General features: G+C 52.6%; 1 protein-coding gene across 1 annotated transcript in view; it reads left to right on the top strand.

Annotated features, from left to right (window-relative positions):
* The window catches only part of LOC144173851 (major facilitator superfamily domain-containing protein 6-like), a 37828-nt gene that overhangs the window by 12905 nt on the left and 4680 nt on the right, over nt 1–20243 (top strand). Inside the window, exon 2 of the mRNA XM_077702128.1 lies at nt 16854–18359. Within this exon, the coding sequence (XP_077558254.1) occupies nt 16854–18359 (1506 nt within the window). The remainder of the gene's footprint in view (nt 1–16853; nt 18360–20243) is intronic.

The raw sequence follows: 20243 nt of genomic DNA, 5'->3' as shown, positions 1-20243 counted from the left end.
AAATAACCAAAAGCTAGAACAAGCTGTATCATTTAAATATCTCGGAGTTACTCTTGATAATCGTTTACACTGGCAGGACCACATTCATATCATCTGTCAGAAACTCGCTTCAGGTTGCCACGCCCTGCTACAGGCTCGAGATTATTTTGACCAAAATATACTGCGTATGTTGTACTTCGCCTTTATTCAGAGCCATATTTCTTATCGTATTGAATCTTGGGGGAGAACGTACAAAACATATTTGGATCCCATAAGGCAACTTCAGAAACGTTCGTTGAAAATTATAAACCATTCCGATTACTACGAATCCTGCAGACCACTCTTCCGAAAAATGAATGTTCTGCCTTTCGACCGCTTGTTGTGTTTGTAAATATCTATCTGTGTGCACAATGTTTTAACGTACAATCGGCCCTTTGATGCGTCTATGTTTCATCACCCGTTGCGTAACACCAGAAGTCTCTCGCTGGAGAACTTGAACCTTGCGCCAGTTTTCAATGTGTATGGAGAGCGGCTACTGCAGCTTAGCGGCGTTAAGACATGGAATGATGTACCGTACTTTGTCAATCTGTCTCCCCATTTTTCTCGAACCCCGAAAAAAACATTTATTAGATGAAGAATAAGGACTGTTTGAATGTCATTGTCTGTTTCTCGACAATTTCATATATAAGTGTGTTAATGCCTAAGCAACATGTTGTGAATTTGTGAACGTGTTGGCATTGCTCCATACGTATTCCCATGCATGTTTATTTTATTTCTTTATTTATTTATTCGAGTACCTACAGCGCCCAAATTTGGGCATTACAGTAGGGGGAAGGAGACATAAGACTTGAAATTTGATAAAGGGTATGAATACCGATAACAAAACAAGTAAGCATGCTCAGCTTATACAGTGCGTACACATTCTTGCGAACACGAGGCAATCAAGGAAAAGTAAAACACAAACAGAAATGCAGACAGAAATTGGCATCTTTCATTTCAACAAAAAATGTGATAGAGCATTTTGAAATGAGGGTGGCGGGGTGGATGCAATATATTCCGGTAGGTTGTTCCATTCGTGTGTGGTTTTCGGGAAGAAAGAGTTTTTGTAAGTATTTATACGACATCGGTATTCACGAACTTTGTGGGAGTGATCTAGGCGAGAGGATACATAAGTGGGATCTTTAAAGGGGCCGTGAAGACAAAATACAAGTTGGGTTTATTAGAAAGACTGCTTAGTCCCGATAACAATGATACCAATATCATCGCAATCTTCGAAAAAATAATGGAGATATTAAAGAAAACGTGTGAAGCAGTCGCGACCCCCTAGCCAATTTCCCGCAACTTTTCTATGACGTCACAGAACCTTGTTTGTGCGATTGGCGGCCGCCTAACTGACCTGTCGCGACGACACATGACTGGACGTCTGTAATGGGGCCTCTAGTTCTATTTGACCGCATCACTTGAATGCTAACGTGCACTTAACGCAATGAAAATTATGTTTTATTGTTGGCCCGTATGACGTCATTCTTGCTCATAACACGTCACTGTGGCGCAAAATTTGAAAGTTTTTAAATACTCCTTGCTTTTTTTTGTTAAAAAAACATCTTTTGTGGCTGTAATGGAGCTGAGTGAGATACTGAATCCTAGTTCTTTCAAATTAAACGAATTTGTATTTTCTCTTCACGGCTCCTTTAATGTACACGTCTTTATTTAAACCAGTGCTACCAATATAAATATTATGAAATAGATTTAATCTTAAGAATTTGCGTCTGTCCTGCAGGAGAGGCCAACCCAAATGTTTGCGAATACACGAAGAGCGGTTAGTGAAATCATAGTTACCAGACACAAATCGCGCTGCTCGTTTCTGAACCCTTTCTAGCGCATTAGTACATATTTTACGTGGTACACATGCATTAGAATGTGTACCACGTATAATGCTGTACTATCTTAAGTTATATATTACTAATATTTCAATATTCAGCATTATTTTTCTGTTAAAAATTCACCTCTATGTATTTACTTCGTTCGGACCCGAGACTAGCCTATGGCTATGGGTCCGCGCAGTGTTATGCGAATTTTTTTTTTTGTTACGCTTAGCTGAATAAAAGTGAAAAGTGAGTTGAACTCTGCTGCCTAAATTATCGGCGCTAATAATGGCGTCAGTCGTAACCAGCATGTGAAACGCAGCTCTCAAATAACGTATAAAAAGTGACGCACTGCTCTGAACATTAAAAATGGGAGGCGCTAAAGAGTCAAGACGCGCATCGTACGAACCTTTCGCCTGGCATCTTTCACGTATCCGTACCGCTAGAAAAGAGGCACACAGCAAAGCGTGGGAATCATGCTTTATAACACTACAAGAACTTTAGCAGCGTATACAAAACAACCAATAACAAAAATGGCAGCATCTCCACTCTGTGGATGATGGCGAGGGTGCGGAGTACGGGGACTCGAAATGACATCCAAGTTGCGTCCCGAGTGACATCCGATTTGCGCCCCGACCGTCATTCGATTTGAGCCCTGAGTTGCACCTTGACTATTCCCTAATTGAAACTGCAACTCACGGCGCAAATCGAATTTCGGTTAATTTTCGCTTGATAGTGGTGAGCGCACGGATGGACCCGGACGGACATTGGGAGGTCCTAAGGTACTCCGCACCGTTACAGAAGAGGGAGTAAGCCGTTTGACTCTCGGGTACTCAGTCACAGTCATAGCCCAGGGATTCTGCTTCCGGCCACCGCAGTGAACGGACGCAGGATGCAGGGCTCCTCGAGAGCGGTTAATGCGGCCAATGCTGGCCGCGGAAGCAGGATGTTCGCCGCTCAGGACGATAGTTATCAAGTTTCGTCGCTGACATTGCCTACAGGACGTATCGTTTTTAATACCGTTTTTTTGCACGGTGACATGCGTGCCCGCCCGTATCACGTTGAAGATTTCCGCGATACTTTGGCTCGGCTGGAATTGCTCCCTGAGGTGCTTGCCTTGGGGGCGTTCCAAATGAGTCACGTACGGGCGGTGACGTTCCAAGTCGGAGCAAGGCGTTAAGAAGATCTTGGAAGCAACGGAGCTTCACGTCAAAGGTCGACCCTGCCAACCAGGACCTGCGGCTGAAGCTCCACTGGCTCCTTCACAAAGTGACCGAGGAGTTGCGCTGGCTCCCTACGGGAGGGTCAGCGACGTTTCACGGGAGCGCTGGCGTGTACAAGGCGTCCATGGCAAGGGCTCGACGACGCGGCCCGTGACCCTCAAGCTCAACGCGGGCGTGAGGTCTGAGGACCTGCCTCACCAGCTTCGTGTCGCAGGCGAACAGGCGCTCGTGGTCGTGCCCGGCAGGGCCCCGCAGTGCCTTCGCTGCTCTGGCACGGGGCGCATGAGGCGCGACTGCAAGGTGCCGCGCTGCACTCTCTGCCGCCGCTTCGGTCACGAAGCGAACGAGTGCGTGCGGACGTACGCGAAGGTGGCCGGACCAACGAGGGATGTGGACCGAACGGAGCACATCATGGGCGAGGAGGAGGCGAGGCGGCTGCAGCAAGGGGCGGCGGAGACCCGGTGACGGAAGACGCGCCGCCTGAAAAGAGCGCTGACGTGAAGGAGTCGGTCGCCGTCGTAGTGCTACCTGCACAAAGTGCCAACGAAGGAGACCAGCTTACGTACGACGGCGACGGTGAGAGCTTGGTGAGCGTGGCGGGTCAGTTTCCGGCATTGGAAACTACCGCCCCCCAACAGGGCGTCGACTTGAGAACTGGCGACCAGGACCAGTCTGTGGCCAAGCGGCCGCGTCAAGGCAGTGTCGGGCAACGGGAAGGGGGGGACGGCTCCGTAGCGGTGGGGTCGGTGTGTGTGTGGGACCTACGTCGCGGCGCTCGAGCTTCAAGCCGAAGCTTAACACGCCCTACGACAGAGGACCCGCGGCAACAAAGAATGCGTAAGAACGCCATCCTTGCCTTCGCTTTCGGACTGCTAAAATTATTTTTAAATTGTCTTTGTGTGTCGTTGAAAAGCAAGGAAAGTGCAGGGCGTGTTCTAGTGATGGGCTTAAGCTCGTTAGTTGTATTACGTGGGTTTTTGGTTCTGTGTCGGGTGTCGAAGAGTTTTCCTTACGGTCATTGCATGTTTTCTTGGGGGGGGTGTGTTGGGTGTCGAAGAGTTCTTCCTTCGTGCCAGGGCGGGGGTTTGGGGTGTTTTGTATGTACGAGCGTCAAGTGAAACTCTCTCAACGGGCTCAAGTTGGATCCGTTTTTTTTTTGGGGGGGGGGGGGGGGGAGGGGTTGTTTTTGTCGTTTTACGTGGTGGTGGTGGCAAAACGTTTATTGAGCTTAAAGGGAAGGGGTATAAGGGCGTGGTTAACCTCCTAAGTCCAGGAGGCCTCTTGTCCGGGCTGCCTCCAGTGCGCGCCGCACCAAGGCGGCCTGGCGCTCCGGTGCGGAGCTGGTCAGCTCGGACTCCCACTGCTCAGGGGAAGGGGAGGGGTGGGGATGTGGGTGTTGGGGCAGGAGAAGACGAGGTGGTAGGTGTTGAGAGGGATGTGACAATGTGGGCAGTCGGGTGGAAAGAGAGAAGGAGAAATGTGGGATAGAATGATGTGGTTAAAGTAGGTTTCGGTCTGTAGTCGGCGGAGGATGTAGGCCTGTTGGGCGGTGAGGGAAGGGTGGGGGGGCGGGTATCGCCGTCGGGAGTTAGTGTGGTGGGAGAGGATGGAGTTGTACGTGGGGTCGAGAGGTGTCAGGGCTGCTGGGTCGGGGGGTGGGGGAGTTATTTGGTCGAGGCTAGGCGAGGGAAGTGCCCGGGTAATGAGTGCGCGGGCTGCGGCGTGGGCCGCTTCATTCCCTGCCAGGCCGGAGTGGCCGGGGGTCCAGACAATGGAGAGGTCAATGTCTTCAGGGAGGCGTTGAAGGAGGTGAATGGCTGCTGGTGGGGTAAGGCCGGCTTGATAGAGGCGGCAGGCTTGCTGCGAGTCGGTTATTATGGTCAGGTAGGGTTGGTGGCAGTGGGTCAGGGCAGCGTGGGCGATGGCGAGGGACTCGGCGGTGAGCGTGGGGATGTGGCGGTAGGAGGCCGCGGTGGGGAGGCGGCCCTCGTTGTTGAGGACTGCGATGGTGGTGCTGTGGCGGGTTGAGGACTGCGCTATGTCGGTATAGCGGGTGTTGGGATCCGAGCCGTAGCGTTTTTCGAGGAATCGGACGCGGGCGTAGCGGCGGCCTTGGTTGAAGATGGGGTGCATATGCTTGGGGACGGGAGGGACGTGGATGCGTTGACGAATGGAGAGGGGAATACGTTGGGGTGCGTGTGGGGTGGCAGGGGCCGTGCGTCCGATGACCTCAAGTACCCGTCGACCAGCCGGTGTGAGGGAGAGTCGGTGCAGGTGGGAAGTGCGTTGGGCTTCCAAGATTTCTGTGAGGGTATTGTGGAGGCCAAGCTGGAGAAGGCGTGTGTTGGAAGTAGGTAGGGAGGCCTAAGGCTGATTTGTAGGTCTTGCGGATCAGAGCGTCCAGCTTGTTAGCTTCCTGTGTCTTGAGGTTGACGAAAGGGCAACAGTATGTAAGGCGACTGATGAGGAGGGCTTGAACGAGTTTGCAGGTGTCGGATTCTTTGAGGCCGTAGGTGGAGCCGCGGATGCGCCGAATGAGGTGCGTAAATTGGGTGATTGTTTTGTGGAGCTGTGGGAGAAGAATTGCGCCGGAGCCGTCGTAGTGGAAAGGAACGCCGAGTACCCGAAGGGTGGTGACTTGGGGAATGGGTGAGCCGTGGATGGTCACTTGTGGGTCCGGGGTGGGCTGTGGGGGGCGGCCGCGGGTGCGGGCTCGGAGAACGAGGAGGGCAGACTTGCTTGGTTCGACCGTTAGGCCTCTGGGGTGGAGGTAGGCGACAGTGGTGTCGATGGCTTGCTGGAGGGCGTCTTGTTGCGCACCGCTGGAGCCACTGGTAGTCCATATAGTGAGGTCATCGGCATAAAGCGCATGGTGGATACCGGGGATGGCATTCAGGAGACTGGGGAGGTGGAGGAGGGCGATGTTAAAGAGTAAGGGCGAAATAACGGAGCCTTGCGGTGTGCCTTTGGCAGGGGTGTTGAAGGTAGGGGATTGGATAGGGCCGAGCCGGAGGGTGGCAGTGCGGTCCCGCAGGAACGCAGAGACGAATTGGTAGGCGCGGTGGCCGCAACCGGTGTGATTGAGGTTATCGAGGGTGTCTTGGTGCGTAACGTTGTCGAAGGCCCCTTTGGCATCAAGGGTGAGGAGTGTTTTGGGGGTGTCGCGGCTGAGGTGGTCGAGGAGCTGTTCTTTAATTTGTATTAGAACGTCTTGCGTGGAGAGATGTTGGCGGAAACCGAACATGGTAAGGGGGTACAGGTTACGGTCTTCGAGGTAGGTGGAGAGGCGCTGGTGAACTAAGTGTTCATAGATCTTGCCGAGGTAGGAGGTGAGGGCGATGGGTCGGAGGGTGGTGGCGGAGACTGGTTTGTTGGGCTTGGGGATAAGGGTGATGTCTGAGTGGCGCCACTGTGAGGGGTACGTGCCGGCTTCCCAGTTGCTGTTGTAATATGTGAGGAGGTCTTCAAGGGTGTCGCCCGGGAGTTTGCGAACAGTTCTATAGCTAATGTGGTCTCTGCCCGGGGTGGTGTTGCGGGTGAGGCGGGCAAGAATGGCGTGGAGTTCGGTCATGGTGAAGGGGAGGTCCATATCGGCGTTGGGGGGTCCGGTGTATTGAAGGTTTGGGGCAGGGGGATGAGTGACCGGATCACCAAAGAGATGCTGCCTGATGGTGCGGAGAAGCTCGCGAGGGGGTTGCGAATGGTTGCGGATGAGTTGATGGATGCGGTGCATTGATTGGCGTTGAGTAGAGTGGTTGTCCAGGAGGGAGCGGAGGAGGTGCCAGGTCTTGCGGGTGTTGAGGGTACCTTGCAGGCGGGTGCAGAAGTCCCGCCAGTTTTGGTTGTGAAGCTGGATGGAGTACGTTTGGATCTCTTGGTTCAGGCGGGCTATACGTTTCCTGAGGGTGTGGTTGTGGCGCTGGCGCTTCCATCTTTTAGAAAGGCCCTGACGGGCATCCCACATGTGGAGGAGGTGTGGATCAGCCGCCGCCGTGGCGTCTGTGAAGGCTATAGATTGAGTGTGGGCGCAAACCCTCTGCTCTAGGGCCTGTGCCCAGTCGTCCAGGTTGTCGCCAATGGGTGGTAAGGAGGTGGGATCCTTGCGAAAGTTGGGCCAGTTCGTGAGGTGTGCAGTGCCTCTGCGGAGGGGTTTGTGAACGAAGGGTACGCGGAGAGTTATGAGAAAGTGGTCGCTGCCGAGGTTTTCGTCAAGCCGGTGCCATTGGGCTGTGGGGCAGTGTCTGGTGAAGGTCAGATCGGGTATGGTGTCACGGCTAACGCTATTGCCGGTTCTAGTCGGGACGGTTAGGTCGTTTTGGAGTACGAGGTGATGATTTTGGCTGGCCCGGAGCAGCGCGGTACCCTTCTTTGAGGCGTAGCGGTAGCCCCAAGTCACGTGAGGGGCATTGAAGTCACCAAGGACAAGAAGGGGGTGGGATCCAGCTATCTGTACCGCTTCTTGAAAGAGGGTTTCTATGGTCTTGAGGTGGTCGTTAGGGGGGCTGTAGATGTTGAGGATGTATACGCTCGGGCGTGTGGGGCGAGTCGAGATGATTTCGACGAAGGTGTGGGGGATGGTTTGGCTGAGGCGGTGCGATTGTGCCGGGTGGGAGTTATGAACGAGGATGGCCGTGCGTAATTGGGGATCTTGCGTGAAGGCGTTGTATTGTGATAGGCGGGGGGTGGAGGTGTTGATTTCTTGCAGGGCGATGGCATCGGGGGGGTCGTTTTGGGTGAAGAGGGAGAGTTGATGACGTTTGCTGTTGAACGAGCGGCAGTTCCATTGATAGACAGTTATGGTGTCAATGGGGATGTTAGGCATGATACGGGTGGTGCTTGGGTTTCTTTGGGGGACTATCAGTGGAAAGGGACAGGGTGTCCGGGTTGCGTTGGAGGGCGAGTTCGAATTTGGCTTGGCGTTCTGTGAGAAGTTGGAAGCTCTTGACGAGAGGAGCATGGGTTTGGGCTTACGCGTTTAAAACTTTTGCTAGGGCATCTTCAATTTGGGCGGCCATGCGTGCACTGAAAATTTCAGTTACACGTTCGATGATGCGGTCCTCGGAGAGAAGGGGAAAGATGGGCTGGGGAGGGGGGAGTCGCATGAGGGTGTCAACTTGTTTTTTAAGTTCGTTAAGTTGTTTTTGGAAGTGTTGTTGGAATTTTTCGAGGGCGGCGGTGAGTGGGTCGGGGGAGGAAGAGGGGTGAGACGGGTTAGGGGGTGGTGGTGTAGGAGCAGTGGGAGGCGCGAGTAATTTAGCTGATCAGCTCACCTGTGGCAGGGGAGGCCCGGTAGGGTGTTGGTTGAGCGATGCCTGCGGTGGCGGGAGCGGCGGGAATTCGTGGGCATCGGTGCTCGGTCGGCTGGAGGTCTTGGTCAAGTCAAGCGGGCGCTGCTTCGATGGTGGAGGAGTGGGTCGGTAGCGCTTGGGGCAGTCGCGGTGGGCCGTTGGGTGGGGTCCGTCGCACAGCTTGCAGCGAGGAGTGCAGGTGTGTTGCGGTGTCGTATCGGGAGTGCCGCAGCTGTGGCATCGTGGCTTGTCGGGATGCGGGCAGACATCTTGGCGGTGCCCGATATCGCCGCAACATGAGCAGGTTTGGAGGGCTCGGCGGTATGGTCGGCAGCGGATCATTTCGCAGTCAAACTTAATATAGTAAGGAATGCGGGTTCCGGCGAAGGTGAGGAGAGCGGACGTGGTTTTGCCCATAAAGCGGGCATGGATGAGGTACGGGCGGTTCGTAGCCGTGAGTTCTATAAGTTGCTCCTGAGTGAGACCCCCAGGGACTCCGTGAATTACGCCACGTGCAGTGCCTGGCGGGGGCTTCATGTAGGCTGTGACAGCGTAGGGGGTCTGGCGGAGAGTTAGTTCGGTTATTCTGGAGAGTCGGTCGGCCAGGTGGGGGTTGGAAGTACCAGCCACGATGAGGTTGGTGTTGGGTTGCGCTTGGAGGGTGACGAGGGTGCGGAAGGTCGAGTCGGGTATGTTACTTGCGGCGGCGAGGCCTCGCGCTAGGTCGCTGGTCGACCAGTCGCCGACACGAAGGCCGTCATGTGGGCGGACGACAGTGAGGTAGTGGGTCGGCGGGAAGCGCGGTGGTGGTATGGTACGCACCGCTTTTGGAGGCGTCTCGGTGGCAGGGGGTGACGTGGGCGTAGATGTTGACGGCTTCTTTCGGCGTGCGTAGATGACCTCCATCCAGGGGTTCGGGCGGGGGCACGTTCGGCCGCTGAGGTGGTCATAGTCCATTTGTTGAGCGGCGTCTTCTTCTGTTGAGGTGGCGGGCGGCGGGTTGGTGCTTGGCGGCGGGAGATCGACGCCGGCGTCGGCAGGCGTAGGTTCACTATGGGAGTCGGAGCCCGTTTCCATCTCAGTGGAGGCGGCGGGTGGCATGTGTTGCACGTGCTCCGGTGGCGTGGCGGAGGGCGCGAGCAGGTGTTCTTGCTGCGTCATGGCTGGAGAGCGGCCGCTCGTGCTAGGCCTGAAGGTAGGCCCAGCAGCGGCGGTGACGCTGGCAGACTTCGCGGTTGGCTTGTGTCGCTGCTGATGGTCGGAGTGGGCTAAGCGTGGTGTCCGTCGGTTCCTGAGATGCTTAGGAATCGATCGATGGTGGTGGCTAGCGCGTGCACGTCGAGTGATCGCGTATAGAAGGCGAAAAGCGGGAGACGAAACGAGGCGTGGGCGCCTGTGTCGGCCCCCTGGCGGCGATCCCCTGTCGTTTTACGGTATTTTTTTTTCAAATGTGCCAGCGTTAATGCTTTGTGGTCTGTTTCTTTTCTCTCTTAACCTGGTGTATTTAAACACGCCAATCCGTATTGCCACGCTTAACGTCAGGGGGCTTGCTGACAGGAGACGGCAGAATCAGTTGTATCGTTTAGTGACCGAACAGGACCTGGATATAGTGGCGGTACAAGAAACGAAGGTTGAGAGAGGAGCAGACAGATCGTATGGTGCGCCCGTTTGCGTCGGGGTACGACGTGTGCGTTGCTCACGCGGTCGGGATGTCTGCGGGCGTTGCCCTGTTGGTACGAAGGAGTTTGGGGGCAATCCTAGAGACCGTCACCGCGTCCGAGTGTCTTCAAGCGAATGGCGCTTGATCTGTGTGTACGCGCCCACAAAGGCAGCGGAAAGGAAGGGTTTTTTGAGGATGTTCGCGGGTTTTGCGGTACGGAGAGGCTCGTTATCTTACTTGGCGACTTCAATTGCGTATGTTCCGCGCAAGACAAAAGTAGCTCGACAAGATTCCGCGATGCGAGTACGATAGTTTTAACTGATATCGTCGCTGACTTTGCGCTGAAAGATGTGGGCGATAGCCTTGGCAGTAGCGGCACCGTTCGCTACACACACTTCCAGGGCAGCAGTCATGCGCGTCTCGACAGAGAGTATGTTTCGTCAGAGATTCTGCCGGAGTGTGATAGCCACCGAGTCTCCCACGTTTCCTTCAGCGATCACTGCCTTCTGGCCGCACATTTAGGTGGATGTCAAACTTTCCTTTACAGAAACTTACTCCACCTTCGGGATTTCCCCTAAATGTGGTCGATTAACACCTGTCCTTCACTTCGAGTTGTTGATCAATTGGCTTTCGCGCTGCTAACAACTAGCCTTCTGGTTAGCTCAGTTGGTAGAGCGACTGCTCCGGTTAAGCAGTGGTCCCGGGTTCGAATTCTGGACCAGGGCGAATTTTTCTTCAACTGCGAAGTTTCCGAGAAAGCTGTATAGCTTTCCTTCGTAGCCGTATGGCTGCATTTAGGTGGATGTCAAACTTTCCTTTATAGAAACTTACTCCACCTTGGGGATTTTCCCTAAATCTGGTCGATTAACATCCGTTGGTAGAACTGCAAAACCAGGCAACTCGTTCTGTTGGGGGCTTTGGAAGCTAATAACCAGCTGCTTCAGAACGAACATTTCACTGAGGCCGTTAACGCATGCGCACGGACGTTTTTCGGTGGAAAAGAGAACGTTAACTTTACGCTCAATTGGGAGCTCTTCAAACAAGAAGTTAAGTTAAAGACCCTTGAAAGATCATCCGCAATCAAATACGACGAGAAGCAAAGAGAAGCCTGGTTACGAAGTACCCTGAACGTTTACGTTAAGGAAGAGTGTGAATCGCCCTGGGCGTTGAAGGATGACATTAGAGGATTAAAAGCGCAGCTCGAAGTAATAGATAAAGAGAAGTATGAGGGTGCGCTTGTGCGCGCAAGAGCTGAACGATTTTTGCACGGGGAAGCGCCGACTAAAAGAACGTTCAGCGCGGAAAAAAAGAATGCTCGCAGAAATGCGATAGTGGAAATTGAAGCCGAAGGTGTGGTTTATAGTGACCAGGCTAATATAGAGCGGTGTTTTTGTGACTTTTATAAAAAATTTGTTTTCTTGTCATCCTGTCGATGCCGTCAAGTTTAGAGAAGAGTTTACGTCTTTGTTACCGTGCTTAGACGAGGAAGTTATGGCGCATCTCGAAAGAGATATTACAGTAGAAGAGATACGCGGCGCTATCGACGAGTTGAGCCCAGGGAAGACGCCGGGCCCTGATGGCCTGAGCGCCGCTTTCTACAATGCTTTTAAAGGAGTACTGACACGAAATTTTTATGTTACGTTTTTTTTCGCTGCTATGCGTGCCTACCAGCCCACTAATCATAGAATGACAGATCAGACGGTCGAGCGCAGCGTAAACATTCATTTACGGCGTCGTTTATTCGTGCCAGTTTCGGTTTCGACAAAAAAAAAATTCCCCCGCATTTCCCCGAGGGGGAGAATGTGAAAGTGCGAATACACGGTTGTCGGCCCGCTTGCGGCGCTTGCGCTCGGCCCCCGCAGCCCACCGCCTCGCCGCCTTCTCTTCCATCTCTTGCATCGGGTTTGTAGTATCACGTGTACACCACGCAGTTATCAAGCCGCTATAACGCCGCTGAGTCGCCAACGCACGCCGCTGACGACGTAGTTTGAATGCGTTAAAGATATAAGGCGCGTCAACACTGATATCACCGTCGCGTCCGTGGCTTGATCGGTAGAGCGTCGCGCTGCGGCCGCAAAGTCCGCGGATCGAAACCTGGCGCCGGATGCTGTTTTTCTTTATAGAGGATCACTGCGGACGCCGCCGACGCCGCCGCCGCCGCCGCCGGCGGTGGATGGTTTGGGGTCGCTTATAAAGTGTATTCACACTTAAAAAACGCCGAGCGGCCGCCATGACAGCATGTATCACATGGCGTCACCATTCTTGCCGTATCGCTGCCTCTCTGGAAGCGCGCGTGAGCGAGCGCACGCGCGCGCCCAGACCGGCCGAGGTTTTCGCCGTCCCCACAGGCCCGGGCAGCATGACGTCAGTCCCAAAACCATGACGTGTACACACTCCCGAGCAGCGCGCGCCAACCACAGCCAGCGCGTCAGCTTCATCACGGGAGCCCCGACGTCGGCAGTTTGGGGCACGTAGCAGATGATGTCACGTCGGCCCGCTCTGGGCTTTCTCGTGCGGGCGAAGATTAAAATGGATTTTAAATATGTTTCGCTGAACGGTTGCTGTTGAAACTTGCTGGGAGATATCTCCTGATAAAAAGGAAGCGTTTTACATAGTTATCTCAGCTTTGAAATTTTGTGTCAGTACTCCTTTAAGGGTGACATCAGCCCGGTCCTATGTAAAGTTTACTCTGAGGCGTACCACAAAGGTGTGCTGCTTTTCTCTTGTCGCACACTGTGTTTATACCGAAATCGGAGGAGGTGGCGAAACTCAGGCAGATCCCTGGGTATCGTCCTATTAGTCTGACCAATGTCGATTATAAGGTTTTAATGAAAATATTGGCTAGCCGCTTACAGACTGTCATAAAGGACGTGGTAGGGCCGCATCAAACGTGCGGGATCAAAGGGCGGTCGATAATTACAAATATTAATACTGCCCGAAGTGTTCTCGAGTGTTGTGACGCCATGCAAGGGACTTTGGCAATGCTCCAGGTAGACATGGCTAAAGCCTTCGATCAGGTGTCGCACGAACTTTTGTTAAATATGTTGGAACACGTGAATGTTGGTTCTGTTATTGGTGTGCGCATGGCGTACACTGGGTGTTCTGCTAGGCTTGCTATTAACAAAACGATCGGCACACCCGTTCTTGTTCAACGTGCCGTTCGTCAGGGTTGCCCATTATCTCCGTTGCTTTTTTGTTTGTACATTGAAGCGTTTTGTTGAAGTGTAATCAGGAGCGAAGACGTCCAAGGGTTTAAACTTCAGTCGTGTGAAGTGCGGGTGTTAGCTTACGCTGACGACATTGCTCTTTTTTTTTGTTGATAGGAGAAGCATAAGCATTGCTGTAAACACCTTGAAAATTTTTTGTAAGTACGGTGCCAGTGGTGTTAATTGGCAGAAATGTCTAGGCTTCTGGCATGGCCAGTGGGACAGTACGCCTAGTGTTTTCGAGTGTATCAGCTGGCAGACGACTCCGGTGAAGTACTTGGGAGCGCCCCTCGAGAATTATGTAGACAGCGACCCTTATTGGCGCAGTCAAACAGTCGAATTGCGTGAAAAGGCCGAGAAATGGAAGGGTAGCGGACTTTCAATATTTGCGAGGGCCTCAGTGTGTAATGTGTTTTTAATTAGCAAACTGTGGTACGTCCTACAGGTGTTGCATTGTTCGCGGGCACATGTACAGGCCTTGCACCGAGTTTTCGCTCTGTTGATTTGGGAGTCGCCATGAGAGAGAACCAGCCGCACGAACCTGTTTCGGCGCGTGCGTCTTGGTGGCCTGTCATTATCGCATCTGTTTTTGCGTCAAGTGGTAAATCGTTTTTTGTTTCTTCGGAATGTGAAGGACCTCTTTTTGCGCACTGTGTGTCAGGTGAAGTTGGCCAGAGCGCTTCCTGATTTTGTTGTAACGCCAGTTTCTTTTTCTTTTGGCGCAACGAAAGGCTACTTCCGTGAGGTGGTACAAGCCACCATGTTTTTGCGTGCACGCTTCACACTAGAGTACTTATCTAGTGTGACGCGTAAAAGATTGTATAATGACCTCGTTGATTTCGTACTTCCCGTTCCTTTGTATAGATCGCTGTACCGTGTAGGGCCAGGACAGGATGTGCTTAAGCGTGTGAAACGTATGGCGATTGGCCCATGGGTTAAGGCGTTTTTCTTTAAACTTCACTCGGGCGTCCTTGATGTGAAAACGTGGCAGAAGGAAAATGGAATGTTTTTGCCGGGTGGGGTGGACTGCTACCCGTGCAGAAAACCCGAGACTATAGAACACGTGTTTTTGGACTGCTGGGACGGTGTCTTCTTTTGGGACGTGCTTCAGCGGACCCTCAAAAAAGATTTCCCCCTGGACGCTCACGGCATTAGGTTTTTACCAATTGAGAGTGACGAAGTACCTTACGACCTCGTGATGGTCCTGGCCCTACATGCAGTTCGGAAATCCCTCATGGCCATACGCCATAGGGACGTTGACGCTAAATGGTCAAGACAATATTTCGGTGATTCAATGCGTATGATTATTGAAGTGTGGAGGGCTCAGCATGAGCCTCCAGAGTGGTTGCCTGTGATGGAAACACTGTACCTCAAACAATTTTAATCGTTTTTCTGCTGGCAAGGTGATGACTAGCAGTTTTATCGTTGCAGTTTTTTGTTTGATGGTGCTTGTTTTGTAGTGAAATATATTGCAATAAAGAAAAAAAAACGGTCATAGCTCAGTGGGTAAGACGACTGACACTAACTGTGTCTGTCTACGAGACACAGGGTCGAATCCTGCCGGTGCCTGTGTGATTTTTTCGCGATAGTAAATGCTGTGCGCACGGATGCGGGCGGACATTGTGCGGTCCTAAGGTACTCCGCATCTAAACAAAAATCATGCATCTGCAGACTGGTGAAGCGATGGGCCGAAACATACACCCGAAACGGCGCCCCTGCGCGACGCCGCCTTTATCGTGACGTCGTCGCGTTAACCACGAGTGTTGCCACCGCTCAGTGTTCAATGTTGCCCGGCGTTTTGCAAAGTCTCGGTTTCCCCGTAAAGCGTACACGGACAAATCGGCGTAGAACGGAAATTTTCCAGCGATGCTGTAGATACCTCGGTTTCCATATAACGTGCGCGTGCGGCGTTGAACGGAAATTCTTCGTCTCCATAGCTAGTGTTTTGTGTTGCCTCCTTCAAGGGCTCCTGGAGGGGCGTTTTGGCCGGTGTCTTTCCAGTCCCGAAACGAGCCCATTGAAGGGCTTGACGGGCAGCTACGTTTCACGGTTTAAATGTGGACGTCTCACGGCCCGATACGACCACTGACCTCCGCGGTCAAGCGGTTCTGGTTGGTGTGTTACACGGCCAGCAGGGTGCGCATACGACGCGGGAGGAAAACGGGCAGCCGCTAAAATACTTCCACGTTTCATCAGGCTGATTGGAAGTGCGGTCACTCCTCGCAAGTTACAAGCAAGCGAGTTTTGTTTCGTTCACTCCTTGGACAGCGTCCAGCTTCGTGGCCCAGTCATGCAAGTCGTCCTTCTTTACAGAGTGGAAAGGCACTAAATTTTTTTAACTATATATGCTCTTTTAAAATTTTAATCTACATCTGCACTCGTTGACTTCTATAAAAAAAACCTAATAGTATCGGCAAAGCAAAACACTTCAAAATTTACAAAAACTGTAGATAGACTCGTTTCAAGGATATGTAATTAGGATCATTTTATCTTCACCATTGCTGTTTGATTGGAAGACACGTCGACGAACCGATCGCCACAAAATTTACGTCGGTTCAAGAATTTTTAAGCATATTCCAGCACGTAAAATTGGAACGCCCAAAAATGTCTAATATGAACCCTTGCATTATTTTGCTTCCTACATTGGACGGTTTACTGCAAATAGCACTCAACGTAAGACAGTGAAGCGAAAAAACGCCAATGCAAGCGTCGTCCTTTGTACTTGTGTAGTATTTTAGTGGGAAAGTCGAAGAAATGAGTTATCGAAAACAAGCAGCCGAAGCAGTATTGAATCAAGAAGTCCGATTTCCGACATCTTCTTGTCTCGGACTCCTTCTTAGAAGCAACATCTTGCAGTGTCGTGTCGACGGTATGGCCCTATCTAGCCAAGATACATATAGGCCGGAGCCTGATATTACCGGCGCCACCATATCATGATCTTCAGCTTTGAACAGTCTGACGGCATTGTGAGTGGCTCATCGTCCAAGAAAGTGCTAGAAGGTCATATGACCTCTGCCGCAGTGTACATTGTAGTGCGTTTTTTTATATGAGCCAATTAAACTACTGTCTATGCGGTGGTCAGAAGATTGTCCGTACAAAAAACGCACTCTGTGGTTTAGTGAAGGTCAATGCGTAAACAAAATTAGAAGGCCGAAAAAGCGTTTATCTCACCCTTTCTAGTGTTTTTTTTTTAATTCAAGGGATCGCAGTAAGCAACCTGTCTGCGTTCGGATTTTTTTTTCAGGTGTTACCCATCCAACAAGTCCCAAGCAAAAGCTTCGTCATCCAAAATTCTTGCAAAATGGGGCTGTACGTGCTGGCGATACACCTGGGTTCTCAAGAGTGTTGCAGTTGACGGCTACTGATGGTTTTAAACCAGCAGTAAATCTGCGACGAAATTTCGTACACATCATTATTTTCCCTTCAGCCACCCCCCTACCGTCAGGTTTGCAGCCTCTACGGCCAGTGCAATAATTAACGGTGATGACTTCAATTCAGCTTATTTTCCTGTTCGGAGTCGCTCGTCATTCTACGCGGATACAGAAAAGGGCGAGCATTGTGGCTAGAGCCGCACTCAGTTGTTGAATCTCGGGAGGAATTGCTAACACGCGCAGCGCTCACCCTCGCTGCAGGAACGGCCTGCCTGCTGCCTTTCCTGACGGTGCACATGCGCCAGCTGGGGCTGAGCGTCGAGGAGACGGCCGTCATGTACAGCCTGGTGCCCTTCGCCCAGCTGCTGGGGCCGTACGCGGCCGCCTACCTGGGCGACCGGTACGGCAGCTACAAGTGCGCCCTGCTGGGCTGCCTCATGCTCACGGCCCTCTCCGGCACCAGCCTGCTGCTGGTGCCGCAGGCCCTGGGCCCACCCGTTCCACCGCCGGCGATCCACTTGCACTGCGGCCCGTCGCTGCAGCTCGAGGTCGTCGTCGACCACTGCGGCGACGAGCACGGCGCCTGTCCCGAGCCTTCGTCGGGGCTCGCGCTGCCCGTGCTGCTGTCGGACTGCAGCCTGGAGTGTCCGGACGGGGACTGGCCGCACGCCATCGAGGAGACGGGCATCTGCTTCACCGACGACTACGCCAACAAGGAGTGTCACGTGGTGAGCGAGAACGACACCCTGGCCAGGAGCACATCCCTGGGCCTCTACCTGGAACCCGCCAGGGATCCCGACCTCCTCTGCCTGCACCCGGTGACCGCGATCACGTGGGAGAGCCGCATCTTCCACAACGTGTCCTGCCTCAAGCACCTTCCCGACCACGACCACAGCAACTGCTCGCTCAAGTGCACCGTCGAGGACGTCCTCGAGGTGGATGCCGTTTCGGCGGCGGACTTCTGGCACGCCGAGTGTACGCCGCCGGAAGGCAGTGACCGCCGCATCACGATTTCCGTCTACTTTGTGCTCCGGATCATATTCCAAGTGCTCGTATCCATCTGCTTCACGCTCCTGGACGCGACGACGGTGTCGATGGTTCACGCCCACGATGGGCGCTTCGCCTGGCAGCGTTTTTGGGCCATCGTGGGGTCGGTATTTTCAGCGCCCCTGTCGGGATTCTTCATCGACCTCAGCAGCGAGCACGTGATCACCGGCTTTGACTACTCTCCCGCCTTCTACATGTTCAACGTGTTCACAGTGCTCACGGCTATCTTCACGTACGTGCTCGAAATTCAAGTGGCCACACCCGGGAAGAACGCCTTCCACCACATACGCCCTCTGTTGAGGCTACCGCAGTGCCTAAGCCTTTTTGCCCTCGTCCTGTGCCTCGGGAGTGTGTACGGGTTCCTCGAGTACTTTCTGTTTTGGTACCTTCTGGACTTGGGCGCGCCCAACTATTTGCTAGGCCTGACCATCTCTATTGGTGGCGTGGCCGGCTTCGTGTTCCTCTACGAGACTAAGTGGTTCATGGACAAGCTGGGTCCTGTCAACATCATCGCGCTCACCGGGCTTGTGTACTGTGCTAGGCTCGTGGGCTACTCGTACATCGGCAAGCACCCGCTGTGGTGCATTCCTCTGGAAGGACTCGAGGCCATGACTTTTCACCTATTGTGGGTCGCCATCCACACGTACGGCGCCCACATCGCTCCGAGAGGACTCAAACCGACGCTGCAGAGCTGCGTGGGTGGAATCTATTTTGGCTTGGGTAAGTAGCCTACTTCTGTGCAAGACATGTATGAATAAGCTTGCGGGGCATGCTACCGGGAGTGGTCCTACGGCTTGGATGTAAAGGTGGGTTTGGTTTTCGGGTATGCTGCAGGCAGTGTTCTGTGCGGCAAGGCGTCAGCGGCCGTCGTTTGCATTATTGTGGACAATGCATGGTTACTGAGGTAGTGACGGAGACTGCTCTGCTTTTATAGGCAGGGTAAAGCGCGTTATCTACGTCACCCTTAAAACTGCATCCCGATCAGCTATGCCCTGTGGCAAGCGGAAAAGCTTATGGTCCAGGGTTCAGCGCCGCCATTGCTCGTAGCCAACTCTTAGCTCACAAACTGCGTGGCGTGAGCCAGCGAAACACAAGTCGTCGAAAGCGAGTGCATCCCGCGAATCCTGCCTCGTGACCGATAAGTGGGCAGTCCCGCACGCGGACTCCGACCCTGAGTGCCGCCGTTCGGGCGACCTGTGCCGCGCCAGCTTGTTTTCGCCGACCGCGGCGGGCGCTGCGTTGACGTCCTGTTTGCCGTGGCTGCAGGGAGGCGGTGCTATCGGCCGTTTTCACCGACAGGTATGTCTTTGGCGGCACAAAAACACGCGACGTGCCGGCAGCGTGTTAACACCTCTGTGATAAGGGCTGGCCGGCGGTGAACGCTCTCCTCTTCGTGGAATGCTTCGATACGCCTTCGTCGGGGGAGAAGAAGCGGCTGGAAGGGGACGCCAAGAGCAGCCGGTCGATCATCGCCGGAGTGCGCAGGGTTCGGAAGCGAACAGTATACCCCACGATGCATTCTTCGGAGTCACAACTGCAAACTGCTAGGTCAATATACACGCTACGTCGTTTATCTTCGCTACGTCGTTTATCTTCAGAGATGATACGGCTTGGCTATATGGGCCCCTGCCAGGTCCCACAGATTTAGGTCAACTCGTTTGGCAGTTTCTTGACGCCAAGCATATGCCTTATAGCATTCAGTTTTGGATACATGCATCTGAACAAGTAATTTAAGGACCAATGCAACTTCAGGTCCTGATAACATTTCAAACCCTTTCTTGCACCGTTATGCTGAGATGCTTTCTCACTTTGTTGTCATTTTTCGTACATCATTCAATTCAGGCGTTCTACCATTTGAATGGAAAATAGGGAGCGTACTACCGGTCTTAAAGAAAGATGACAGTGCAGTTTTCAGTAACTATCGTCCCATATCACTAACTTCATCATGCTGCAAGAGGCTTGAGCACGTTATAGCTACTTACATTACAACGTTCCTGAATGACAATGTTGTACTTTCTTCCTTCCAACATGGATTTCGCAAAGGCTTTTCTACGGTCACTCAGTTAACATCAGTGGTTCATAGCTGTGTCCTGGTTCTTGATAAATGGGGCCAAATTGACTTTATTTTTGTTATCTTTGTAAGGCCTTTTATCTTGTCCCACACGTCAAACTACTGTACAAGCTGAAATCTATTGGCTTCCACCTTTCATTAATTAACCAGTTTTTTGCATGTTTGTCTAACCGCGTTCAATTTGAAAGCATTGATGGTCATAATTCTGATGAACTCCCTGTCACTTCCGGCGTTCCCCAGGGAAGCGTCTTAGGTTCCTTACTTTTTTAATTTATATAAATGACCTTCCTAACGTTATCCCTGACTCTGCACAAATTAGGCTATTTACTGATGATTGTGTTTTGTTTAAGGAAATTTCTAACCATGATGACCAACGACTACTTAACTCCTCCTTGCATAACATTATTGCATGGTGTAATGAAGGGGGGATGCTGCTGAATCCAGATAAAACTGTTTTCATTAAAATTACTAACAAAACAAATATCCTTTCCGTCCCATACCGTCTTCCTGCTCGTCCACTTTCAGAAATTAAC

This window comes from Haemaphysalis longicornis, unplaced genomic scaffold (assembly GCF_048455015.1).
Source record: "Haemaphysalis longicornis isolate Haplotype H1 unplaced genomic scaffold, Haemaphysalis longicornis Haplotype H1 scaffold_3, whole genome shotgun sequence".
In the NCBI taxonomy this organism is placed as follows: Eukaryota; Metazoa; Arthropoda; class Arachnida; order Ixodida; family Ixodidae; genus Haemaphysalis; species Haemaphysalis longicornis.
Note: the sequence above shows the minus strand (reverse complement) of the source record. Positions and strands in the feature narration are given on the sequence as shown.